The 23,873-nt window shown below is 38.6% G+C and overlaps 4 protein-coding genes and 1 pseudogene across 5 annotated transcripts; 2 read left to right on the top strand and 3 right to left on the bottom strand.

Annotated features, from left to right (window-relative positions):
• Positions 1 to 22: 22 nt before the first annotated feature.
• LOC144629519 (serine/threonine-protein kinase Nek2-like) lies at positions 23 to 6,279 on the bottom strand. 2 transcript variants are annotated; one of them, XM_078487747.1, is made up of 9 exons: positions 6,198 to 6,279; positions 5,905 to 6,082; positions 5,374 to 5,591; positions 2,987 to 3,224; positions 2,227 to 2,436; positions 1,796 to 1,878; positions 1,411 to 1,487; positions 1,216 to 1,279; positions 23 to 652 (listed from the first exon to the last, which is right to left on the bottom strand). In XM_078487747.1, exons 2-9 carry the CDS (start codon positions 5,998 to 6,000, stop codon positions 370 to 372), a joined length of 1,269 nt encoding a protein of 422 aa, XP_078343873.1. In that variant the 5' UTR covers positions 6,001 to 6,082; positions 6,198 to 6,279; the 3' UTR covers positions 23 to 369. The 2 variants fall into 2 exon arrangements, with proteins under 2 accessions (XP_078343873.1, XP_078343874.1); XM_078487748.1 differs by having other exon boundaries at positions 1,802 to 1,878.
• A 1,516-nt stretch (positions 6,280 to 7,795) lies between these two features.
• Positions 7,796 to 11,581, bottom strand: LOC144629764 (uncharacterized; annotated as a pseudogene).
• Positions 11,582 to 12,031: 450 nt separating this feature from the next.
• LOC144629793 (allatostatin-A receptor-like) lies at positions 12,032 to 14,461 on the top strand. The gene is made up of 2 exons (XM_078488001.1): positions 12,032 to 12,188; positions 13,605 to 14,461. Exons 1-2 carry the CDS (start codon positions 12,032 to 12,034, stop codon positions 14,387 to 14,389), a joined length of 942 nt encoding a protein of 313 aa, XP_078344127.1. The 3' UTR covers positions 14,390 to 14,461.
• A 933-nt stretch (positions 14,462 to 15,394) lies between these two features.
• LOC144630163 (uncharacterized) lies at positions 15,395 to 16,358 on the top strand. The gene has a single exon (XM_078488457.1). It carries the CDS (start codon positions 15,633 to 15,635, stop codon positions 16,191 to 16,193), a length of 561 nt encoding a protein of 186 aa, XP_078344583.1. The 5' UTR covers positions 15,395 to 15,632; the 3' UTR covers positions 16,194 to 16,358.
• A 4,139-nt stretch (positions 16,359 to 20,497) lies between these two features.
• Positions 20,498 to 22,645, bottom strand: LOC144629763 (uncharacterized). The gene has a single exon (XM_078487974.1). The coding sequence runs from the start codon at positions 22,643 to 22,645 to the stop codon at positions 20,498 to 20,500; it is 2,148 nt and encodes a 715-aa protein (XP_078344100.1).
• Between the last annotated feature and the right edge of the window lie 1,228 nt (positions 22,646 to 23,873).

Here is a 23,873-nt window from a genome sequence, read left to right as displayed (position 1 = left end):
AGTAACAACAGACAGAGGAGGCTTAGGAAATTAATATTTTCTTTTATTTCTACATAAATATTTACAATATCTTACAGTGGAAGTATAAACAAATAGAAAAGAAAAATATACACTAATCTGAAACTAAACTTAAGACATAATTTACATGATATAATTTTGTGAAAATACACTGGATTTTTTGCTAATGATTGAAAAAAAAAGAAAAGAAAAGAAAAATGATGTGTGCTCTTGTGGCATGCGTGAAGGGATGGATGTACATGTAAAACTGTATGTTTTATTTCGCTTATATTCTATGAAAAAAGGGGTGGATTTATTAAGGGGATACTTGTTAAGTTAAATTTTGAAGATGATAATCAAGTAAAGGCATCTTTATCTAAAGTCTGAAAGCAATCGCGCAGCTCTGACATTCCCAGCAGCAATATTTGGATGCCTATATCCTAACTCTGGCAGATGTCGATCAATGCCAAAAATGTTACTTGTCGCATCTTTCAAAAGTCTTTCTCTGTTTTCAGGATCAAAGGTGGGAAATTTCCTTTTCACAGCAAAGACATCATTCTCCTTATCCATGGCTAAGTTTCCATATAAATATGGCCTTTTGGAAATTGGAGGCGCAGCCTCTTGGAGGCCAAGAAGACGTTGTGTTGCTTCAGCCCTGTGCAAGGGAAAAAATGAGAAACAAATTAAAAGTTAATAAAAAAATCATCTTGATTAATCCCCGGTGCTACACGTTCTAAAACCATGGCTATAACCATGGAGTCATGGCTATAACAGGGATGTAGCCAGAAACTCATGGGTTTCTGATGTAGCTAAGAGCCGGCTGCCGGTTAATTTTACTGGTTGAAAGAGAGCTTATGACCGGCTGAAATTTCACCAAAAAACGAAAGACTTAAGATAATTTTGAGGATATGATGACCAGAAAAGCCGGCTGGCCTTTTTAACCAGCCAGCTTAGTTTTTTTTAGCTAGATCCGTGCTCTAAGAGACAAATCATATGATTTAGAGTCTTAAATAAAATTCCAATTGTGACTTCTAAATAAAATAAAATGCTACAAAGCAATAAATTACTGAGTGTATGTTGCATTCAAGGCTGTGAAATGAAATTCTTACTTGACCTTTTTGATGAGAGCTGCTGGGCAAAAACTTTTCAACGATATCGTAACTCAGTAAGATTTTTAAAATTTAAATTCAGCCCTTTTGGGCTGGATTGTCATCATACCTTGTTACTTTTTCCTCTCTTTCACTAAGAGATCTTTCTCTTTCTACTAGCATTTTCTCTCTCCCTAAGGAAGGTTACAAAATCTTCAGTTAATGACTCAGATTTCAATATGACATGTTAAATGGATAAATTTATTGTCAAATGTAATGATTGAGTACTTCAGCATAATTATTAATACAATATATTAATACATACTGTCCAACTCTTTCTGTTTCTCAGTTAGTTGTTTTTCCCATCTTTTGCAGAATTCTTCCTTTTTCTTCCCATCATTTCTATAAAACAACATTATAATATATCACAGTTCAAAAATCGAAGAAAAAAGATCATCAGAACCCATTAGAATTGCCTCATAATCAGGTGCCAACTTGCATTTTATCATAAAGACCATGGAAAAATGGAGAATCCAACATCAGATTTTTTGATTGGGCAGAAGAAGGGTGGGGGGTTGGGGGCATTCCTGGTTTATGAACACTAAAGGTTTTTTTTTAAGGGACTGTCACACGTAAGTTTTAATTTTTCAATTGGTGCCTCTCCTTGTTTTCAATATTAGCCTACAAGCTTGACATTTGTTGATACTTACAATAACTGTGGTTCTTGGTCTCTTTGAAATCTCTGAAAAAGTGGGCTGCAAAGAAGTTTATCTATTGATGGTCGACGGTCTTCCTGCATTTGTACATAAAAGTTTAAATTAAAATCGTTGGTGACAATACAGAAAGTAAATACAGTGTAGAATTTATTCTAAATATAAGTTGATTTATCACATTTAACAGGGGTTTCATTAAGTTTTAAATTGAGAAGGTCTGCACCAAAAGGAGAGTAGGTGGGCAGAAAAGAATGCAAATTTCTTTATGTTCGATTTAAAAGTAGCTACAGTGTAGGTACTGACTCTTGGGTATCCTGGTACAGGTACCCAGGTACCCGCCCCCCCCCCCTCTTACATGTACAGTATGAGAACCCTGTTGAACAATATTTTCACCAAACCTACATATACACTGGAGCCTACAAACTTACATTTACTCTTAGCATTGAATTAACAACTTCACTCAGTTCCTGTGAATACTGATCAGGGATTGGACGGAATTTTCCTATTCTGATCTTTGCTTCAAGACTTCTCTGGTTCATAGCAGTGAATGGTGGTGATAGGGAACAGAGTTCATAAACCAGACAGCCAAGTGACCAGATGTCTGATTTCTCATTATAACTTTGTTTATTCACTTGTTCCTAATAAAAAAAATAAAATAAAATAATAAATAATTTTTATGCACAGTAGACAAGACACATGAATAAAACAAACAAAAAAAATAAAAAATTCTTAGAGTCGTGACACTCAATGATGGATTCCAGCACGTTTAATGAAAGAAAATCCCTTCCCAGTGCTTACATGTACACTCCACTTCTTAAAATTCAAAATTGGATGGCATATTTAAACATGCTTAGCGCATGCTAATGTATAGCAAACATTATTTTTCTCTGATGAAGGTGGACAGAAGCCACCGAAAATTTAATGACTTAAAAGATCAGATTGGATGATTCCTTCTAATTATATTCAGTTTACCAATCACCACAGACAAACGAAGTGTAAAAAAAATAAAAATAAATAAATAGGGAAGAAGGGCATGATCGCAGGTCTGCAACATCCTTCCATTGAACAGACGGGCCACAACCAAATGTTATGGCCACTTCAGAAAAAAATCAACCACCCCATTCCCCCAAACCTAGTCAATCAGATCACACTTTCCTTGCACACTGATGTTGCCACGTTTCAACTTACTGGTGACATGTAGTATGGTGTCCCAACAAATGTTTTGGCAAAGCTTGTGTCATGTTGAAGTACCCTTGCTAACCCAAAGTCTCCAAGTTTCACATTATCGTTACTATCCAAGAAAACATTAGCTGGCTTAAGATCTCTGTGTAAGACATGAGCGCCATCCTTCCTGCGATGACATTCTTGAAGTGCCTCTACCAGTTGGTACATGATCTTCACTACAAATTCTTCTTCAATATATCTCCTGATATGAAAAGATCAGGGGTAACATCACTTTATGAAACCTATGACACTTCTCCTTAGCATACTCTCCTTTAGGTCCCAAAGACCATTTTGTTCAACTTATAAGTTACATTTGTAATTCAGGGCCATACATGTAACTTCAGTTAATTCAGGGGGCGAGCATCAGCTACCCCCTTGGATGGGATGTTGCCCTTGGCTACATGTAGCATCTTGCCTGATTGCCCTTAGAATTTGGTCTTGAATTGGGTTAGGATTAGACACAGGGTGGGTTAGGGATAAGCTGCAAACCCTTAGAAAATGCTCTGACCTGGCTCGCATCTCAAATAGCCTCTCCTCCAGAAGCATGCCCCTTGCAGCAAGCAGGACTACTCTGACAGATTCTAGAGGTGTGAGGGCGGGTTGCTAGCACCTGCAGGACTAACTCTGACAGATTCTAGAGGTGTGAGGGCGGGTTGCTAGCACAAGCAGGACTACTCTGACAGATTCTAGAGGTGTGAGGGCAGGTTGCTAGCACCTGCAGGACTAACTCTGACAGATTCTAGAGGTGTGAGGGCGGGTTGCTAGCACAAGCAGGACTACTCTGACAGATTCTAGGTGTGAGGGCGGGTTGCTAGCACAAGCAGGACTACTCTGACAGATTCTAGGTGTGAGGGCGGGTTGCTAGCACAAGCAGGACTACTCTGACAGATTCTAGAGGTGTGAGGGCGGGTTGCTAGCACCTGCAGGACTAACTCTGACAGATTCTAGAGGTGTGAGGGCGGGTTGCTAGCACAAGCAGGACTACTCTGACAGATTCTAGAGGTGTGAGGGCAGGTTGCTAGCACCTGCAGGACTAACTCTGACAGATTCTAGAGGTGTGAGGGCGGGTTGCTAGCACAAGCAGGACTACTCTGACAGATTCTAGAGGTGTGAGGGCGGGTTGCTAGCACAAGCAGGACTACTCTGACAGATTCTAGAGGTGTGAGGGCGGGTTGCTAGCACAAGCAGGACTACTCTGACAGATTCTAGAGGTGTGAGGGCGGGTTGCTAGCACAAGCAGGACTACTCTGACAGATTCTAGAGGTGTGAGGGCGGGTTGCTAGCACAAGCAGGACTACTCTGACAGATTCTAGGTGTGAGGGCGGGTTGCTAGCACAAGCAGGACTACTCTGACAGATTCTAGGTGTGAGGGCGGGTTGCTAGCACCTTAAAACCAGCTTGCTTCGGGTAGATGGGGCTTGTAGCCTGGAGGTGGGTGGGGTTGGGCAGAGGGCTAATAACCCCCTCCCAGTATTATTACAGAAACTAAAACCGGTAAGTCATGATGTCACTGCACCAAGAATACTAACATCCTTACTACCGAATTAGGTAGACTGTTTTTTCGGAGCTGCACGAAACAGTTGCCGTTGGCGACAAAGACGTGTGTTTTGGGTCACGTGGGTTACAGCTGTCAAATGAAAAGGTAAACACACGTGAGCCACATTCCTTTGCTCGTTGTATAACCTGCGATCAGGCGTTAGTCATTCGTCCATTCGACCGTTAATTCATTCACCGGAGACTAGACATGTCTGCGGTTTTATGCAAATTCAGGTTGTGTCACGTAATTGTAATGAGTGCTGTTTTGGGATCATTCTCTGTTATTAAACATCGTTATACATTAAACATGCTTATTTAAGTGAAAAATAATTGCTCCGAGACTGTTGATGTCGTCTCCAAACAGAAATACATCCAAAAACAGCACATATTACGATTGCGTGCACAATCTTTGATTTGCATAAAGCACAGACATTCAATTCCCCAGGGGCCAGGACAACCATCCCGAGGCACGTTCAAATTTTGGCGCGTTACAGATCGACCAATCAGAAGTGTTTTCATTGTTTCAACGAGCTTTAAGGAATGTGCTCACGTGCGTTTACCTTTTCATTTGACAGCTGTAACCCACGTGACTCAAAACACACGTCTTTGTCGCCAATGACAACTGTTTCATGCGGCTCCGAAAAACAGTCTACCTAATTCGGTAGTAGAATTTGCGCTGGTACACTGTAACCAACCAATGTCCCTGGGTGGAAAAGAGGCACATTCTCTACAAGTGTCAGAATGTTTACAAAATCTTTGTGAGAGTAATTTACATGTACAGTTGCACAGATCTCCGTGGGGGAACTGACACTTACTTTTCCTTCCTGTGTTTGGCTATTAATGCTCCTAAATCCCCTCCTTCACAAAACTCCATTACGATGTAGATTGTTGTATTTGAGCGATCAATGATTCTGTCATAATACCGAACAATATGTGGATGTTTTAGCTCTCTTAGTAGATTCACTTCTGACACAAGCATTTGCTTCTCAACCTCCGTCATCTTGCCATAGTCCAGTTCCTTCCAAACCAAAATCTGAAAATAGTAATAGCGCATTTTGACTATTAAAGCTGACTTCACATTTTTTACGACCAGCATAGCAAAGAAACATACTAAATAAAAAGCTTATACAAGTCTCATTTGATATCGAGAAAATGTACGATGAAATTATTCATTTAGACATGAACATGTGTTAAGTTGTGTCGTTTGTCCAAATAATTGCTACTGGTCTTCATTCTATACTCAATAAGCCTACTCTTGCAAAATTTATTTTACAAAACGAGACTATGGAACACACAAATTTTTACACTGCAAGCTCAATTTATTCAACTACTTTCGCCGGCCATACCTTGTTATCGCTTCTTCGACGTATTTTCTTGCATGTCCCGTACGAACCGGACCCTATTTCACCCAGAATGTCGTAATCTAAGAGTTTAGAAGGCATAGTTGTTCTTTCTGAAGCTCACAATATTTCTCCGTTGGTTGTTTATCGATTTGCCTGGCTCTTTAACCGCTCGACAGTTTATCTGCGAACAAACAGAGTTTAAAACCATCAAGTCTTCTTACTGCTTGAGAAAAATTAAAACAAATCCATCGTTAAACTAGCAACAGTCAAAGGGTCACGTTTTATCGAAAACTTACCAAAACACCGTGGAAACTAGCCTTGCAGAAGCAACACAATCAAAATGGCCGAAGAGCATCACACGCGAACATTCGAACGAAGACTTGAACTTCGTGCGCCGCTTTCTGATTGGCTGTCGCGTTTACCCTGGGACTCTCGGTCTCAAGACGAGGCCGCGCTCGCTGGCTAAAAAAAAAAAAGCAAATGAAAAAAAACAAAAAACAAAAACAAAAAAAACAAACATTTTTTAAATCGAAAATAGACAAGTAAATTAATACATTGCTAGATGGTGCATTTTCTTTGAAGTGCCGGAATTATTTTCGCAATTATTTTCGTAGCTGGAGGTCTGGATCCGCCACTGTACTGGTTAGGGTATTGACCAACTTTTTAACTCAAGACAAAAGCCAAAACGTAAAAAAAGGATAGAGACTTTTAGGTGAACTTGAACTGAACTCTATGCATAATGTGATAGTAAAGGGAAGCATTTGTTTTTGTAAGCATGATTGTAATGTCTAAGGGACCGTTCATTTTTTATGGGGTAGGGGGGCTGGTGGGATTTGATAGATAGTCACTGTTATATATAATGGCCCCCCCTTCTTCATCGAAAATTTTTGCCTGGCCCCCCCGCGAAATCAATTTTTTTTTTCGATGACCCCCCCCCCCCCCAAAAAAAAAAAAAAACAATAATCAAGTGAAATTAAAATATATCGAGCCTTGTGAATAAAGAATTTATCAGTGTACAAAAAACACATCCCAAATAGCTGGCATTGCCTCAACTGTTTATTGTGGATGTCGTCTGTTAGTATGGGTTGTCTGCACTTGTAACTAATAACCTGTTGGGTTGAGTTAATGGCCTTTGGTACATAACAAAGTAGGGGGGTTCGGGGGCATGCTCCCCCGGGAAAAATTGAATTTTGAGAACCTCAGGAATGTTATTTTGGGCATTCTGGCAAATTTTTTTTACTCTTACAGAAGCCACTTTACAACACTTAAAAGTACAATTATATTTAGTGACCCCCCCTTACAGACCATATTTTTTTGGCTGGCCCCTCCTTTAAAGCCAAATTTTTTCGGATGGCCCCCCCTCAAATCCCACCAGCCCCCCCTATCTCATAAAAAATGAACCGTCCCTAATTCAGCAAAACCCAAAGTTTAAATGTGTTATAAATTTACCATTTATATACCTATACCCATTTATATACATATCTATGCAATCGTTCAAAACAGAAACAACTGAGTTCTACAATAATATATTGTACACAATTATGATAAAAGGGAGAGTACATGCCCAAATGAAAACATATAATTTGACGTATATTTATTTGATAGTGATTTTCTTGGTTTTCAGCTTGATCTAGGGCATTATATTTGTAATTTTTATCCAACATGCATATTCATTTCGCAAAAAAATTAGGATTGGACAACGACGAAAAATAAATAAAAAATTAAAAATTAAAACCCTACAATGTTTCTTTTAGGAGGTCTCGAATGTCGTCTCCATCGCTCTCTCCTCCGCAGAGGCTCCTTTAGTGGGGGAAACACGGGGGGAGGGAGGCGAAAAACACGAAAAATGAAAAATAGGGGGAGCGCATTTCGATTCTCTCCAGGCTCCGCGCGCTTACTTTAAACCTCTCTCCATTTCCCAGCCCGTACGAAACACGAAAGGACACGAAACATGCGAAAGAGGCCTCTGCGGAGGAGAGAGTCGATCTCTGTTAAATTTGATCTCATCTCGATCTCGTGTTCCCTCTGGAAAACGTTTCATAAGCCACGGGCTAAGCGGATAGGCACTATCGCCAACAAGATATGGTCCTATTGGCCAGCCACATTTACAGTTGATTGGAGGAAGCAAACTTTTTGAAGCGACAGAAGCGACAGCGACGATCGGGACGATCATATGAGAACCAGGCTTAAATTAGAACGCGACCATCGTGCGTACTACCGGGGAATCCACAGGCAAAATTAAGAAAATGCTTCCTTCCATTGACGACGGCCTGAATAATAAAATCGTGCTGTTGATAACGACTAAAGTAGTCTGGGGCGCTGTCGACTGGCGCTTTAATTTTGAGACGCAAGCCATCAATTGCTCCAACAACGTTCGGCAGGTCAGTCAAGTTTGCAAATGTTTCAATTGACGTATTCACCTCTGCCTGAGGGTTTCTGGAAACTTTATGTGATCGTTCCTATTCTCATAGAGACCATTAACAACATCTTGGACTGCCTCAATGACAGTTGGTTTACCAACGTTGAAGGCTGGAGCAATCGTCGAGTAAGAATTACCATGGGCTAGTCGATAAAGTCCTAAAGCTAACACTTTCTCCGGCGGCAAACAATCTCGGAATTTTGAATTTTCCCTGTTGATCCTCGCACCAAGAGTATTCCGTATAATAAGATAAGATAAGATAAGATAAGAAACTTTATTTAAGTGTCAAAGCCTTATAGCCTGGAAAATAAAACCATACTAATTAGGGGACACTGCTAAAAACTAAAAGCTACACTAATACTAAATATAAATACAATAAAAATATATATAAGTCATATAAAAATGTTATTATAATCTATGGTGTAAAAAATGTTAAAATCTTATAATAATGTTTTGACTTGAGAGGCACTAAGTGCAGCATAGGATGCATCCCTTACAGCCGCTGTCCATTAAGGGAGTTGTATCTTTTTTGCGAATACGGTTTGTGAAAGCCTGCAGAGTCTTGGCTGATCTGTCAGCCGTAGAAAGTTTTCCCCATAGTTTGGGTCCTACATAACGCAAACTGAGTGCTTTCCATAAGTAACAGTGTTGTATCTAGGAGTGGAAAAATCTGATTGTCTCAGGTTATACGTGGAATTATGCTCGTTAAAAATGTTACAGATGCTATTATTATCAAACGTATTCTTGTTGACACGTAACTGCTGTCGAAAGTACTCTTGTGGGATATATATAGCAGGATCACTATAGTTTATTATATAAACATCAGTGAAATACCAGGAAATCTTTCGCACGAAAAAATCATATCTTCACACGTGAAAATAACATGTTATTTTCACATGTGAAGATATCGATATCGAAGTTTGCCCTGTTTCAATGCCGAATGAGCCAAAGTAAATCGATATTAAGTCGAAACATCTTCGGATCTTCCTCGGCAATCTTCGGCAATCTTCGGAAAAGTTCGGAAAATGTTCGGAAACATTCGTACGAATGTTTAGGGGTAGCAGGGATGGCGCAGTGGTGAGAGCGCTCGCCTCCCACCAATGTGGCCCGAGTTCGATTCTTGGACCCGGCGTCATATGTGGGTTGAGTTTGTTGTTGGTTCTCGTCCTTGCTCCGAGGGTTTTTCTCCGGGTTCTCCGGTTTTCCTCCCTCCACAAAAACCAACACCTCTAAATTCCAATTCGATCGGGAATCCGAGGGCCACAGGTTTGTCAGTCGAAAGACTGTTATGTGCAACCCTCGTTAAACAAAGTTGATTTATTTTATTTAAACAAAGTTGATTTATTTATTTATTTACGACCTTCGGACAACATTTTGCTTATCTTCGGAAATCTTCGGAAAATGGTCGGCAATCTTCGGAAAATCGTCAAAAACATCGTAATTAGTAGGTTCGCGTGTTCAAATTGATATCCCACTCGTTCGCTGCGCTCACTCGTGAGATATCGATTTGAACACTCGAAGATAAATTTCATATCTCCGCGCAACCATGTAATATCCTCTATGTATGTCGCAGTAGCGGATGCAGACCTTCAGCTAAGTGAGGGGGCCCGATCATCCAGGCCCAGGAAAGGAGGGAGCCCGCTTTCGAAAATAATTTTTCTCGGCCCTTCGGGCCTCTATTAGGCCAAAAAATAAGGCGGGCCCCCGGGCCCGCCGGGTCCCTCCCCTAGATCCGCCACTGTGTCGAACTAAGATTCAGCGGGACGAGGAATATTCCATGTATAGGGGCCAATGCGTTGTCGCCGCAATCACTGATTCCTTCGCCGTAGCCTAACCGCGATATTTTATAGCATTGCCTGGCAACTGTGCATCCATCTCATTTATAATATGAAAAATACGACCATTTGTTGCTGCTGAATGCTGATATTCTGAAGAAGAAGTATCAAAAAAGCGACCCATAAGGCTTCATTTCGATCCATTTTTACGTTTGTTTACACTCCGTTCGCGGAAAATTTACACGGGTAAAAGTGTACTTTTAAAAATACTTTTTGTGTACAGTCCGACCTTTATTAAGCGGCCACCTATTAATCGGCCACTCTCCATTAAGCGGCCACATTGCAAAGTCCCGATTTATTTGTCACATTTGAAACCTCTTTTCAACGGCCACCTCTTTTAAGCGGCCGCGGCCACCTTTTTGCTGTCGCAAGTGTATTATTTATATAGGTTTTTACCTCCATTAAGCGGCCAGCAAATTATCTTTCCAAGCGAAATGGTGACAGATGATATATATCGTCCGTGAAATATCTTGCGCTTATTTTTTTACATACTAACTGTTGAAGGCCTAAGAAACTTGTCAACGATGTTTTGCATATTTTTCTTTACATTTTCAACCCGAAGAAATACTGTACATTGCAACTACGTACCCTCTGTGTTAGAGTTAGAACTATGCATAGGCTGGAAATGCACTTGATGTTTTGTTATTTACAATGAATTTTTGATTTATCTTTATATATTCACTTTTTAAAAGCATTTTGCTATATAGAGTCAATAAAATCATGTTTACTGCCATTCCTATCCAATTTATATTGTACCTCTATTAATTATAAGCGGCCACTTTTCAAAGTCCCTAGGGTGGCCGCTTAATAGTCTTAATAGAGGTCGGACTGTACTTTTAAAAGTGCAAGGGACAGCTGTCAAGTCTCTGTTTTCTTATGCCGCTTATTAACGGTCGCGCAATCAAATTTTTGTGCCATTGAAAATTGACAGAAAATTTACCACGACTCAAATGCGACCCGGCCTTTAATAACCAAAACAATTCCGGTTAAATTAAACAATAGTCGATATTATTGACAATCAACTTCTAGGTTGCTACAAGGTGTTACGTTAAATTACGCCAGAAAACAAGCGACGCAGCTAAGACCGAGGCCACGAAGAGGAAGGAGACGACAGATTTGAATGTACATCACAGAAAACTAAAGTATAAGGTATTCTGAAAATGTTGTCTAAACTTAACGTTAACACTTTATATTTTTTATGTTATAAAAAAGCAAAACCTCAAAACTAAACTTCGCCAGAGAAAAAACATCGTAAACCAGTAACTGACCACCTCATAAACAAGAGCAAAGACACATCCAAAAGCAAGGTATATTTACATGGAAATATTAAACATAATAAAAAAACGCGATTATTCAGGGCTGGCCAACGGGACAATTTTACTATAGGTGCCGGAACACCGTTTCTACGTACCTTATAGGTGTCCATTTTGTGCGATGTAAATACTTATTTTAAACAACGCCAAGAAAAGCGTTTCTTTTCGGATATGCTAACTGAACTTTCAAACTTCAGAAAATTTTAGGGAACGAAACGTTATTACCCGAATTTACGAGCCACTGTTGCCTTCTCGAAAATCGTAGCTGGCCTTCTTCGTACCGTAAACGACATATTTCTCTCTTCGAAAAAACAGGCATTACCTCGCCCATGTCACAAATGTTTGAGCTAAAGAAAGCTTCAGATTTTCATTACACGTTAATCCAAAAATCGTAGGCGATTATAGGTCTTCTGAACACATGTTCGCCGAAACGGTCTGTTGGGTGCCTCTGATTATTCAACTAAAGCCACAAAGAGATTTATACTTATGTTGACCAAACGCGTTTTAATTTCTCCATAGTTCACAGACTTCCTTTGACCCTTGCAAAGTGAACTCTGCCAGTCATGAGTGCAGCGCTTGGGGCCACGTTTGGTTTCATTGCAACGGCGTCGATTGTCAGCAACGCTCTGTTTTGTTTTCTGCTGTATAAGAAGCCCGTCTGGTTGAAAAAGCCTCACAATATTCTACTGCTGACTTTAGCTACGATTGATATGATGACAGGTAACATTAGTTGATTCTTGAATTCAAACTAATCTTCAGCACACATAGATATAAGTGACTATGTCATGGGGACTTTGTAGATAGATTTTTGGTCTAAACCGTGTTCCGAAATAAGTGGTAAGCAACTTTACCCATGAAAAACATTATCTTTGAACATTTAACTGAAGATATAACCTTTATTCGGGGATAGAAATCAAACTTCGGCTATAAATATCGATTTTTTAGAAGGCGCCCGGCTGAAACACTGGAAACAACTTGAAAACGTTGGCTAACGTTTTCAAATTGCAATCCATTTCCATCTGAGCCATCCGCAGCCAAACGCGCTTTTAAACAGTTCGAGTGCTCTAAAATGGCAATTGTTAATACAAATAGACCACTATTTTAAGTTTTCTACGACACCAATGTAAATTTTGGCTGTTCAAAAGTCTGTTAAAATCGGTGACATAGTCCCTTTATATATAATGATAAATTTCAAGCGGCCAGCAGTTGCTTGTTTGAGAAGTAAACTCAATCAGTCCATACAAGATCATAAATTTGCTCCAGGACGTTCCAATATTTTAAAAGGAAAAACTAGACTGTAGAGGGAGAAAGGAATACGGGACCTACAGCACTACAAATCAAATATTAGGAATTTTTCTGAAGATCCCTTAATTTGCGACTGGGGTCTTTTTTGCAAAATCTATTTTCATGTGATATAAAATCAAGCTATAAATTTCAATATTTAAATTACAAGAAATTCACTCATATTGTCGCGCAGCAACCGGCCGGAGTAGCAATCATCCATTTCAAGTTAAATAGTGGAGCAACAAAGGCAACGACAAAGATACAATACAATACAATGCAAAAACTTTTATTTATGTACGATATAAATTAAACCTGTCTCTTGTGGGGTCGTGTTACAAAATTAAAGTTGCTAATTTACAAATACTAATTGAAAAATACTAAAATACTTAAAAATGTTAACTTACAATTACTAAGATTACTAATGTATCTTTTTATCAGAATACCAGTTCTGATCGTCCTTAGTTTATTGGAACCATTTCCTTACTTACTAAATTCTCGTTATCCCCGATAGGACATAAGCCAATTTGCCAAAGTGCAAATTCTGCTTACATTAATCAATTCACCAACAACAGTTCTTCTCAGAACTACTCTCAAACGGACGATCACACTATACGACCTACTGATACTCCTGGGTTCAAACCATTTACCATATTAATCAATATATAACAGTATTTCATACAATTACCAATTATTTTAAGGTATTAAATTCCCTGTTGGTGACCAGCTTTGTTTTCATTGCGACTTGCTTGCATAAATATGTATTGACATTTCAAAGAAAAGTGATCCTTTAATCACTGCTGGGCCTTTTCAAAAAAATCTACAGATGTAATTAATTTCTGTTTTTCTTTGCAGGGGTGACTATTTTTGCAACACCGCTGTTTCACATCACCACCGATCCATCCCTCGTGGGCCCTGCTGGGTATATTTTCTGCTATTTGATTGAAAACAGGTTTTTTGTATTTCTTCTCAGCAAAGCGTCTATCTTGACTGTCACACTGTTAGCATTAGAACGATGGTCTTCAGTAATTATACCGTTTAGGCACAAAGTTTTCTTTGCCAGGAAAAATGTTTTCATGTATATAGTGGGTATTTTCGTCTGCAGTGCTTTATTGCTGATTGATAGGTTTACCCAAATCGAATTTAAGAATAATACGTGCGTATCTATTCCTAATAATTTTGGTAAGGTGGGGCAACAGGCTTTTGCTATAAGTTACGCCACTGTAACATTTCTTATTCCGACAATGATTATCTGGGCTTCATTTATCCATATTTGGTATCGTATTAAAGCAGCTCCGTCCTTATTTGGAAGTACGCAGCAGGCGCAAACCCAACAAAAGTTGCTGTTGCGCATGTGTGCTATCACAGCCGCTGTCCTAACAGGGTGCTGGCTCCCAAGTCAGATCATTTATATTTTGTTTCAATTCGGTTTTGAAGGGCAAATTGGAACCAAAGTTTCCCTGATATTGTCGATGTCCAACTCTGTTGTGAATCCATGGATTTACTTTCTCAGCAACAAAGAATATAGGAAAGAGTTTTTATCTTTACGTTTAATCTGCAAGAAAACCACACATGTGTCTTCTGAAATAACAATTACAGAAACTGACAATCACTTGGAGCTAGCCGAGAACCCTGTGTAATTGAAATGTGAAATGATTCTAGATTGTTGTGTAACGTAGAAAGTTTTTGTTTTCGATTCGTTGTATGTTGTAAGTCGAACAATCGGTATCGGTAGAGGGTAACTTTGTTTTTTCAGGTTTATCACTGATGTAAATTTTTTTTAATGTAATTTCCGTTTTAATACAATTCTATTGTAAAGTGCCATACGCCATGGCTATGGCACTTTACAAATCTTTTATCGTCATCATCATCATCATCATCATCATCATCATCATCATCTGTTCCAATCCAGGTTACATTATGAAACAAAGGATGGCTCTCAAAATGCTAAATCATTCTCATTTTGGTTGACAGATCTGTGTCCGAGAGCTGTAAAATTTGGAAATCTAAAAGATAGATAGACAGACAGACAGACAGACAGACAGACAGATAGATAGATAGATAGATAGATAGATAGATAGATAGATAGATAATCTTCATTTCAACCACACATGTCATCAGATATATTACTACTGTACATAATCATTACATTAATAATAATAATAATATTATTATTAATAATAATAATAATAATAATAATAATAATAATAATAATAATAATAATAATAATAATAATAATAGCCATCCCAGTGGTGACTTAGCCATCCCAGTGGTGACTTACAGTTTTAACATAATCGACTGGAAGATGAGTGAAATCAAGAGGTTAGACACAAAAACAAGAAAACTACTCACCCTATCAAAGATGCATCACACCAAAGCAGATGTAGACAGGCTCTACCTCCCAAGAAATGCTAGTGCTAGGGGTCTTATCCAATTAGAAGCCTCTTACAAAACAACCACGATAGGGCTCGATACATACTTAATGATGCCCTAATCAAACTAGTGCAAGAACATGATGGCAGAAAGAAATTGTACTCTATACAAAAGCAAGCAGAGCAATTCAAACAAGAACTAGACCTACAAATCCCAGACAAACGAGCAGATGAAACAACCACAAAATGTGCAAAGAGAACCAAACAAATGGCACGAAATAAGACCCAAGAAAAGTTAACAAAGCAGTGGGAGGACAAAGCTCTCCATGGGAGATACCCAAAGAGAATAAAGGAAGCAGATGTCGACCACCACAAAACCAACCAGTGGCTGAAAAGCAGTGGACTGAAGGCAGAAACAGAAGGATTCATAATCGCAGCCCAAGACCAAAGCCTAGCTACCAGATCATACCACGCCAGAATTATCAAAGACGGTACTAGCCCCCTATGCAGGATGTGTAACAAATACGACGAAACAATCGACCATATCGTGTCTGGGTGCCCTGAACTTGCGAAAACAGAATATATCCACCGACACGATAAAGCAGCCGCGTATATACACTGGAAAGTCTATCACAACTATAATATAGAGACATCAGAAAAGTGGTATGACCATGAACCGGAAACAGTTACAGAAAATGAGGATGTCACAATATTATGGGACATGCCCATACACACAGACAGGAAAATAACAGCCAACAGACCAGATATAGTGATTAAAGACCACAAAACGAAAACCTGTAAATTTATTGACATGGCAGTACCATCAGACAGAAACACATCCGTGAAAGTCACTGAAAAACTATCTAAATATAAGGACTTGGAAATCGAAACAAGCCGAATGTGGGGCATGAGAACGGAAACGATACCAGTTATCATTGGAGCACTTGGAGCTATCAAAAAGGGACTAGAGAGTTATATTGGAAGAATCCCCGGCCAAATAAGCATCAGTGAACTACAGAAGATAACCTTGCTGGGTACAGCGCATATTTTGAGGAGGGTGTTGTCAAGCTAAAAACTGGCTACCCTTTAGTGCCCCAGGACCATGGTTTGGTCTCGGCGCTAAGGACTTTAAGCAAACATTACGTAAGGAACATAACAATAATAATAATAATAATAATAATAATAATAATAATAATAATAATGATAATAATAATAATAATAATAATAATAATAATAATAATAACAATAATAATGATGTTCTATAATAAGCTATACACAATGTACAATGTTTTAATAAAAAGCTGCTTTCCAAGAATGCCGTGCCTTAAAGTTCTTGTTTGACTAAATGTTTAAATTGCCCAAGGGACTCTGTTTGCCTTACCTCCGGCATGGAAGGCTGTTCCATAGAATGGCGCCACCATAGCTAAAACTATTTTTGACATATTTGCATAAGCCATATTGTTTTTCTGCACCTTTTTTCTTTTCAAAAGCCACTGAATCGTTTCTACTTCACAGAAAGAAGCTTTCGACCCATTCTCGTCCCCTCTTAGCCGGCACAACCTAGGGCACGAGGAACAAGTGGCTCTGGGGACACAGGATTTGATTGGCTAGATTTTCAACAAAGGATATTTAAATCCAGCAAATCAAATCAACCGTTTAAAAACCCCTTTGTTGTAGAGAAATTTAAAACGGTTGATGTGATTGGCTATATTAAAATTATCTTTGTTAAAAATCTAGGCAATCAGATCATGTGTCCACAAAGCCACTTGTTCCTCGTGCCCCAGGTTCTGCTGAATAAGAGGGACAAGCGGCTCTGTGGACGAGAATGCTTTCGATTCACAATTTTCATGATTAATGGCCTGTTTATATGGAGGAGAGTTGTCGTTGGTAAGAGGGTTACCCTCCATACCGAGCCACCCCAGGCGAGAAAGCTTTTCATACGTTTCTTTATAAATTGCTGCGAACTGTTTATATGAGAAAATGAAACGTTGGCTCGGGGGGCAGGGTAGCCCTGGGTGAAGGCCAACTTTTTCTCCATATAAACAGTTTGGTTATTTTTGTCTCGCCTACCAGGGAAAAGTTGACACATACGGAGCAAGCGCAAACGCCATAATCGGCCAAAACAAAATTGCAGATAAATTGAAATCGAAGTGGGTGGTAAATTTGTCCAAAAAATGGTCTTGGTCGAAGTTTCAACGTTCCTGATTTTAGAAAAAGCAGCCATAATAAATGTTTTAAAACAACTCTTGCCAGTCTTTTGAACCGAGAGGGCCAAGGTTTGGCTTGGCCAACAGGGACAACTTTCTCATATAAACAAGAGGATAAACCTCCTACAAGGGAGAACTCTCCTCCATATAAACAGGCCCTTAGAGAAACACATTAAATTCGTATCGCGAAAATTTTGCGTAACGAGCTAAACAAAAGATATGAATATGACCAAAAATTAGTCGTACGCTCGAATAACACAGCAAGAAGATTTTCAAGCGAGCTAATAGTGTTGTTTTATTAAATTGTGCGTAAAAATTCTACCTTTATATATCAACCTCATTATAGTTTAAGCTATATTAACCGCATTGGTTTAGTCTGGGATTAGTTCGAAAACTTTGCCTCAATCAAACAATCGAGCATGACAACAGCTGTCAACGAATATATATACAAATTAAAGGGACTATGTCACGGATTTAAACAAATTTTTAAACGGCTAAAATTTATATTTCTGTCGTAAGAAACTTAAAAATAATGGTCTATTTTATAAACAATTGCTATTTTAGAACAATAAAACTGTTAAAAAGCGCGTTTGGCTGCGGATGGCTCGGATGGGAATGGATTTGCAATTTGAAAACGTAAGCCAACGTTTTCAAGTTGTTTCCGGGCGCCTTAAAAAATCGATATTTATAGCCGTAGTTTGATTTCTATCCCATCCCAACTGATAAAGGTTATATCTTCAGTTAAATGTTCAAAGATAATGTTTTTCATGGGTAAAGTTGCCTGCCACTTATTTCAGAACAGTTGAGACCAAAAATCTGCGAAATCCCCGTGACGTTGTCCCTTAAAATGATTCATTCAAGTTTTGAATGAGCGATGATCATGAAAGCGAATTGTTTGTACCGAGAATATGCAAAGAAAATTTGAAATCAAGCAATGCGAAATTTTAGTTAATTAACAAAAATGTGAAAAACAAATCAAAATTTTGTTTTTTTTCATCCGCATAAGTTGGTATATATTACCGCAAACTCGCCCATGGAAAACCGTGCGAATCATTTGTAACACATCAGGTGTTTTAGAAGTGTTTGAGAAACAAGTAAGGCTTCGAAATGAAGTAATTATTGTGCATGTTGCATTCTGACTCAATAAAAATTAAACTTAAACAAACATTTGTAATTGCCGCAATTGGAATAATGAATTTTTTAAACCTTTTCGCCGTCAAACAGCCTTCAGTTTACCTTTCGGTCTTTCTTCTTTTTCTCAACTGTCCGGAAAGCTAGAAACACGAAGTTTTCATCGTACTTCAATTTGTGGAAACCCTTACATTTTAATCCAATGCGCTTGTAAAATAAGGATTATATACGTAAGAAAGTTCTGGACTCGGTTAGGTTTGGATAAATTTTGCACCTGAGAAGACAAAGGAAATCGATTTTTTGACGGCGCGCGGAAACAACTTGAAAACGTTGGCTAACGTTTCAAATTGCATCCATTTCCATCCACAGCCAAACGCGTTTTTAAACAGTTTTAGTGCTCTAAAATAGCAATTGTTAATAAAAAATGGACCATTATTTTTAAGTTTTCTACGACACAAATATAAATTTTGGCCGTTCAAAAATCTGTTAAAATCCTCGACATAGTCCCTTTAATTAAAGGAGATCATCTAATTAGCCATTAGTATGTGTCAGTTTGACTATATACACTCAATAAACTCAATAAACTCCAGCTTAAAAATAACAATAATTATTATAATGATTGTCTTATTCGGGATTTAAAATATCGAAAAGGCTTCCGCCATCAAGAGGCACTATTGATTTTATTTGGATTTTCGATCGGATCATTACTTTTAGAATTTTATTCATTTCGTGGCAAGCCTGAAAATCAGCTGTCACATCTGACAACATTTACCGAAATCCTAGACGTTAAATAAAGTTTTGTCAATGTCTTATTTTGCTTTCCGTTTCGTTTTCTTTTAGAACTAACGAAGTTCTCAAACTACTTCTGAGGACCTTGATTTCAGATATAAGTTTTAGAGTTTTTCAACCGGGTAAAAATTTGCATTAGCCAAGTTCTTCCTGTGTGTCTGTTTTTCTTTCTTTACAAAAGCCCGGGTATACACAACTTCGTGTGTTTTTCTAGAGAGATAAGTAGCAACGCTTTTCGGTCAAAAAATAACGAAATGTTACTGAAGGCAGTTTGACGGCGAAAAGATATACAATATTCACAATTCCAAATGCGACAATTACAAGTGTTTGTTTGAGTTTAATGTTTATTGAGTCAGAATGCTACATACACAAATGACTACTTTATTTCGGAGACCTACTTTCTTCTCAAACACTTCTAAAACACCTGATATGGGTTATACACATGATTCGCACGGTTTTCGGAATTTTCCATGGGCGAGCTTGCTGTAATACGAACTTATGCGGGTGAAAAAAAAAATTGCTTTGTGTTTTAAATTATCTGAAATTTCGCATTATCTTTGCATGTGCTCTGTAAAAACTTTTAGCTTTCATGATCAACGCCCATCCACAATTTAAATTACTCATTTATTTTATATATACATTATTGTCACACAGTTGTTGTTTAGCTCGATTTGCAAATAAAGCAAAGTTCTTGAACCAAACCCCCCGAACTGGACTTAACCATGCGGTTAAAATAACTGAAATTGTCGTGTGAGTTTGTAGAGCAAAGTTAATTTATATACATACAATTTTTAGTTAACTTAAAAAAAAAAACTGTTCACTCGCTTGACAAGATTCTTGCTGTGTGAAATGTACCTGAATTCGAGCATTAGGCCAAAATGCACATCTTTTTGTTTAGCTTATTACCTAAAACTTCCGCAATGACAAATTAACGCGTTTTTAATCGTGAAAATTTTCATGAAAGCTTCTTTCTGTGTGAGGCGCTATTTTCGCTTGCTATCCGAGCGTACGGCCAAAATTCAAAGATTTTGTTTAGCTTATTAAACAAAAATTTAGAGATTTTATAAAGTTTTAAATCGTGATGTCGCGAAATATGAAAGTAAAACAAATGTTAAACAAATTCTTAAATTCGCGAATATAAAGTGTCGCGATATAAAAGTCTCCAATGTTTTCATTATTATTTTCCAATTATTTTCAATGTTCACTACTTCGCCTTTTTGGCGAGATTGATTCAAAAGTGTATCTGTTATTAGAAATATGTGTCGTATGTGAGTTCTTCCACAGTTTCAATGTCCAACGGTTCGCCGAATTCGTCCACTCGTATTTGTAGCTGTGTTTCTTCGTCTCTGATGCTTTCATTTGAGGATAAGCTCTCGTTAGGGGTGGGGTCAGTGCTTTCCCTTTCAAAACTAACCCCTGGGGCGAGAACTTCAGGATCATGTTCCTGCTGCTTTTTACCGTGGTCTGAATTTCTTCTCTCGTCATGATCTTCTTGTGTCTTCTCAGATGTGCTGTTGTGTGCACTTGAGAAGCAAGGCTTGTTCTCTTTAGCAACAGTGTTGTTGTCATCCAAATTCGCACCAGAAGCGAGAACTTCAGGGTTATCTTCATGGCTGTCGATTGCTTGGGCCACATTTCTGTCTTTGGAATTTCTTCTCTCGCCATGAAAGGTGCCGTGATCTTTTTGTGTCTTTTTAGATGTGCTGTTGTGTGCATTTGAGGAGACAGGCTTGTTCTGTCTTGAGACAGTGTTATTGTCATCCAAATTCGCGCAAGAAGCGAGGACTTCAGGGTCATCTTCCTGCTGCTTTTTACCGTGGTCTGAATTTCTTCTCTTGCCATAATCTTCTTGTGTCTTTTCAGATGTGCTGCTGTGTGAACTTGAGGAGCCAGGCTTGTACTGTCTGGCAACAGTGTTGTGGTCAGCCAAATTCGCGCCACAAGCGAGAACTTCAGAAAAATCTTCATGGTTGTCGATTGCTTCGGCCACATTATTGTCCTCGGAATTTCCTCTCAAGCCATAATCTTCTTGTGTCTTAAATTCAGATATGCTGTTGTGTACACTTGAGGAGCCAGGCTTCTTCTCTTTAGCAACAGTGTTGTTGTCATCGAAATTCGCGCCAGAAGCAAAGACTTCAGGATAATCTTCGTGGTTGTCGATTGCTTTGGCCACATTTCTGTCATCGGAATTTCTTATCTCTTCTTGTGTCTTTTCAGATGCAATGTTGTGTGTACTTGAGGAACCAGGCTTGTTCTGTCTAGCGACAGTGTTGTTTTCATCCAAATTCGCGCCAGAAGCGAAAACTTCAGGGTTATCTTCACGGTTAACGTTAGCTTGTGCCACATTTCTTTCCGCGCCGTTTCGTTCTGTCCCTTCGCCTTCTTGCCCACGTTGCAATTGCAGTCTCACAACATTGTTTGGCGATCCAAACAGTCTCTTATCAAATTCGTCAGCTTCTTGAAAAGTTTTTCTTAAAAGCAACTCAATAAAAGCAACTCGAAACTCCCTCTTTCGTACTGAGTAAATTACTGGATTAAGAACTGAGTTTAAAATCACAGGCAGACGACCTAGATGGAGAACTAAAGCTTTCACTTCAGGTGTAAATTTTTCTTTGAAAAGCTTTTGCGTAATGAGGGCAAAAATTGATGGTAAAGTGAAACACAGAATAATTGCCACTAATATTATTGTGGTTAGTTTTAAGGCTTTCTTTTCTTGGTTAAATTTTGCTCTGGCCTCTAAGGAAACTTGTTGTGAAAGAATCTGTTTTTCATGGCGGTGGGCTTCCTTGTAAACGAGAATCTGGAAAAAGACGATTAAGAAAAGGATTGTTCCTTGTGAAACAAATAAATAGATTGGTAAATAAGAAACGATAGGGAAGAAAGTAAGAGCTGCGATCCACGCCACGGTAGAGGAAATCATGAGGCGAGTTTTAGTGATGACTTCAAAGTGAATGAAGGTGTGTTTTATGGCAAGATATCGCTCTCCGCTGATTAAAACCAAATGACACGCTGTAGCGACGACGAATGTGAGATAGCTGACAGTAAATGCCAAATCAATGTCACAAAGTTCATGAAATTCTTTACCTTGTAACAGGAAAATAGTCTTGGTTATGTGAAGAGGTTGTACAACAAGCCCAACCATCAGATCAGTAAGCGCCAAACAAGCCAGCAGAATGTTGGCGTTTCTTTGAAGTCGTCGTTTGGTCTTCACGGCAACCATAACCACTGCGTTTAAAAGGATGGTAAAAGAACAAGTCGCCAAGCTAAACACAGCTGCGCCGACTAGCAAGCCATAAAATGAATCGGATAAAGAATTTCGCCAAGGAATACTGTTGAAGACATAACGGCTTTTACAATTATTTTCACTCCCGACTGATGAAGTCTTAGAAATATTCATCTCGCTTTTGAAAAACGCAGGAACGTAGCTTGCAGTTAATTTGCGTTTCGTGTTGAAAGTGCCTTGCTCTCACAATGTATCGTTGCTTTATTCAATTGCAGCAGAATATATAATTAATATATTTTGCGAACACGGCTTCCGTTTACTTCTAACAAATACAATTCAGTGGCTTTTGTAAAGAAGGAAAGACACAAAGAAAGAACTTGGTTAATGCAAATTTTACCCGGTTGAAAGTCGATGTAAGAGTTTCTGGTTGATCTGATTTCAAAGAAATCGAAACGGGAAGCAAAATAAGACATTAGCAAAACTTTATTTAACGCGGGGCTGAACCACCGGCTTAGCCAGGTTTTCGCCAGGACATGTTGTCAGATGCGACAGCCGATTATCAGGCTTGCCATGAAATGAATAAAATCCTAAAAGTAATGATCCGATCGAAAATCCAAACAAAATAATTACTGCCTCTTGATGGCGGAAGCCTTTTCGATATTTTTAATCCCGAATAAGACAATCATTATGATAATTATTGTCGTTATAAGCAGGGGTTTGTTGAGTTTATTGAGTGTATATATTCAAACCGACTCACACTAATGGCTAATTAGATGATCTCCTTTAAAAAGAACATATTACATCAGTATACAATTCAGTCAGGGTCGGCTATCGTGCAATTTCCTCTTATCAGATTCCGAATGTATCCAAACCTCACTGATCATGATTCCTGCTCTTACTAACGAATCTACAACTTTTATTTTACAAACGCATTAGGGAGAAAATGTAAACGTCTGCATATCATACGGTGAAAATTTCATGTCTTTTTCTAGAGAGTTGAGATATAAAAGAAGCAACGCCGATTTCGAAAGTTGAAATTAGCCGCTGTCTAATCGGACGGAAAGGTTTACTATATTTATAAATGCAAATGCGACAATTACAAGTGTTTTTTAAGTTAAATGTTTATTGTGTCAGACTGCTGTAATACACAAATGACCACATCATTTCGGAGACTTACTTCTTTCTCAAACACTTTTAAAACACCTGATATGTTCCACATAATTCGCATGGCTTTCGGAATTTTTCATTGCCGCCCTTGCAAACTTATGCGGGATGAAAAAACAAAATTTGCTTGGTGTTTTAAATGATCTAAAATTTCGCATTCCCCATCCCTGGGATTCTGGAGGACTACCTAGGTGGCCTATGCTCTCTGGCTCTAGGAGGGGTAATAGGCCTAAGTAAC

Source organism: Oculina patagonica, chromosome 11, assembly GCF_052425735.1.
Source record: "Oculina patagonica isolate OP01 chromosome 11, crgOcupat, whole genome shotgun sequence".
Taxonomy (NCBI): Eukaryota; Metazoa; Cnidaria; class Anthozoa; order Scleractinia; family Oculinidae; genus Oculina; species Oculina patagonica.
Note: the sequence above shows the minus strand (reverse complement) of the source record. Positions and strands in the feature narration are given on the sequence as shown.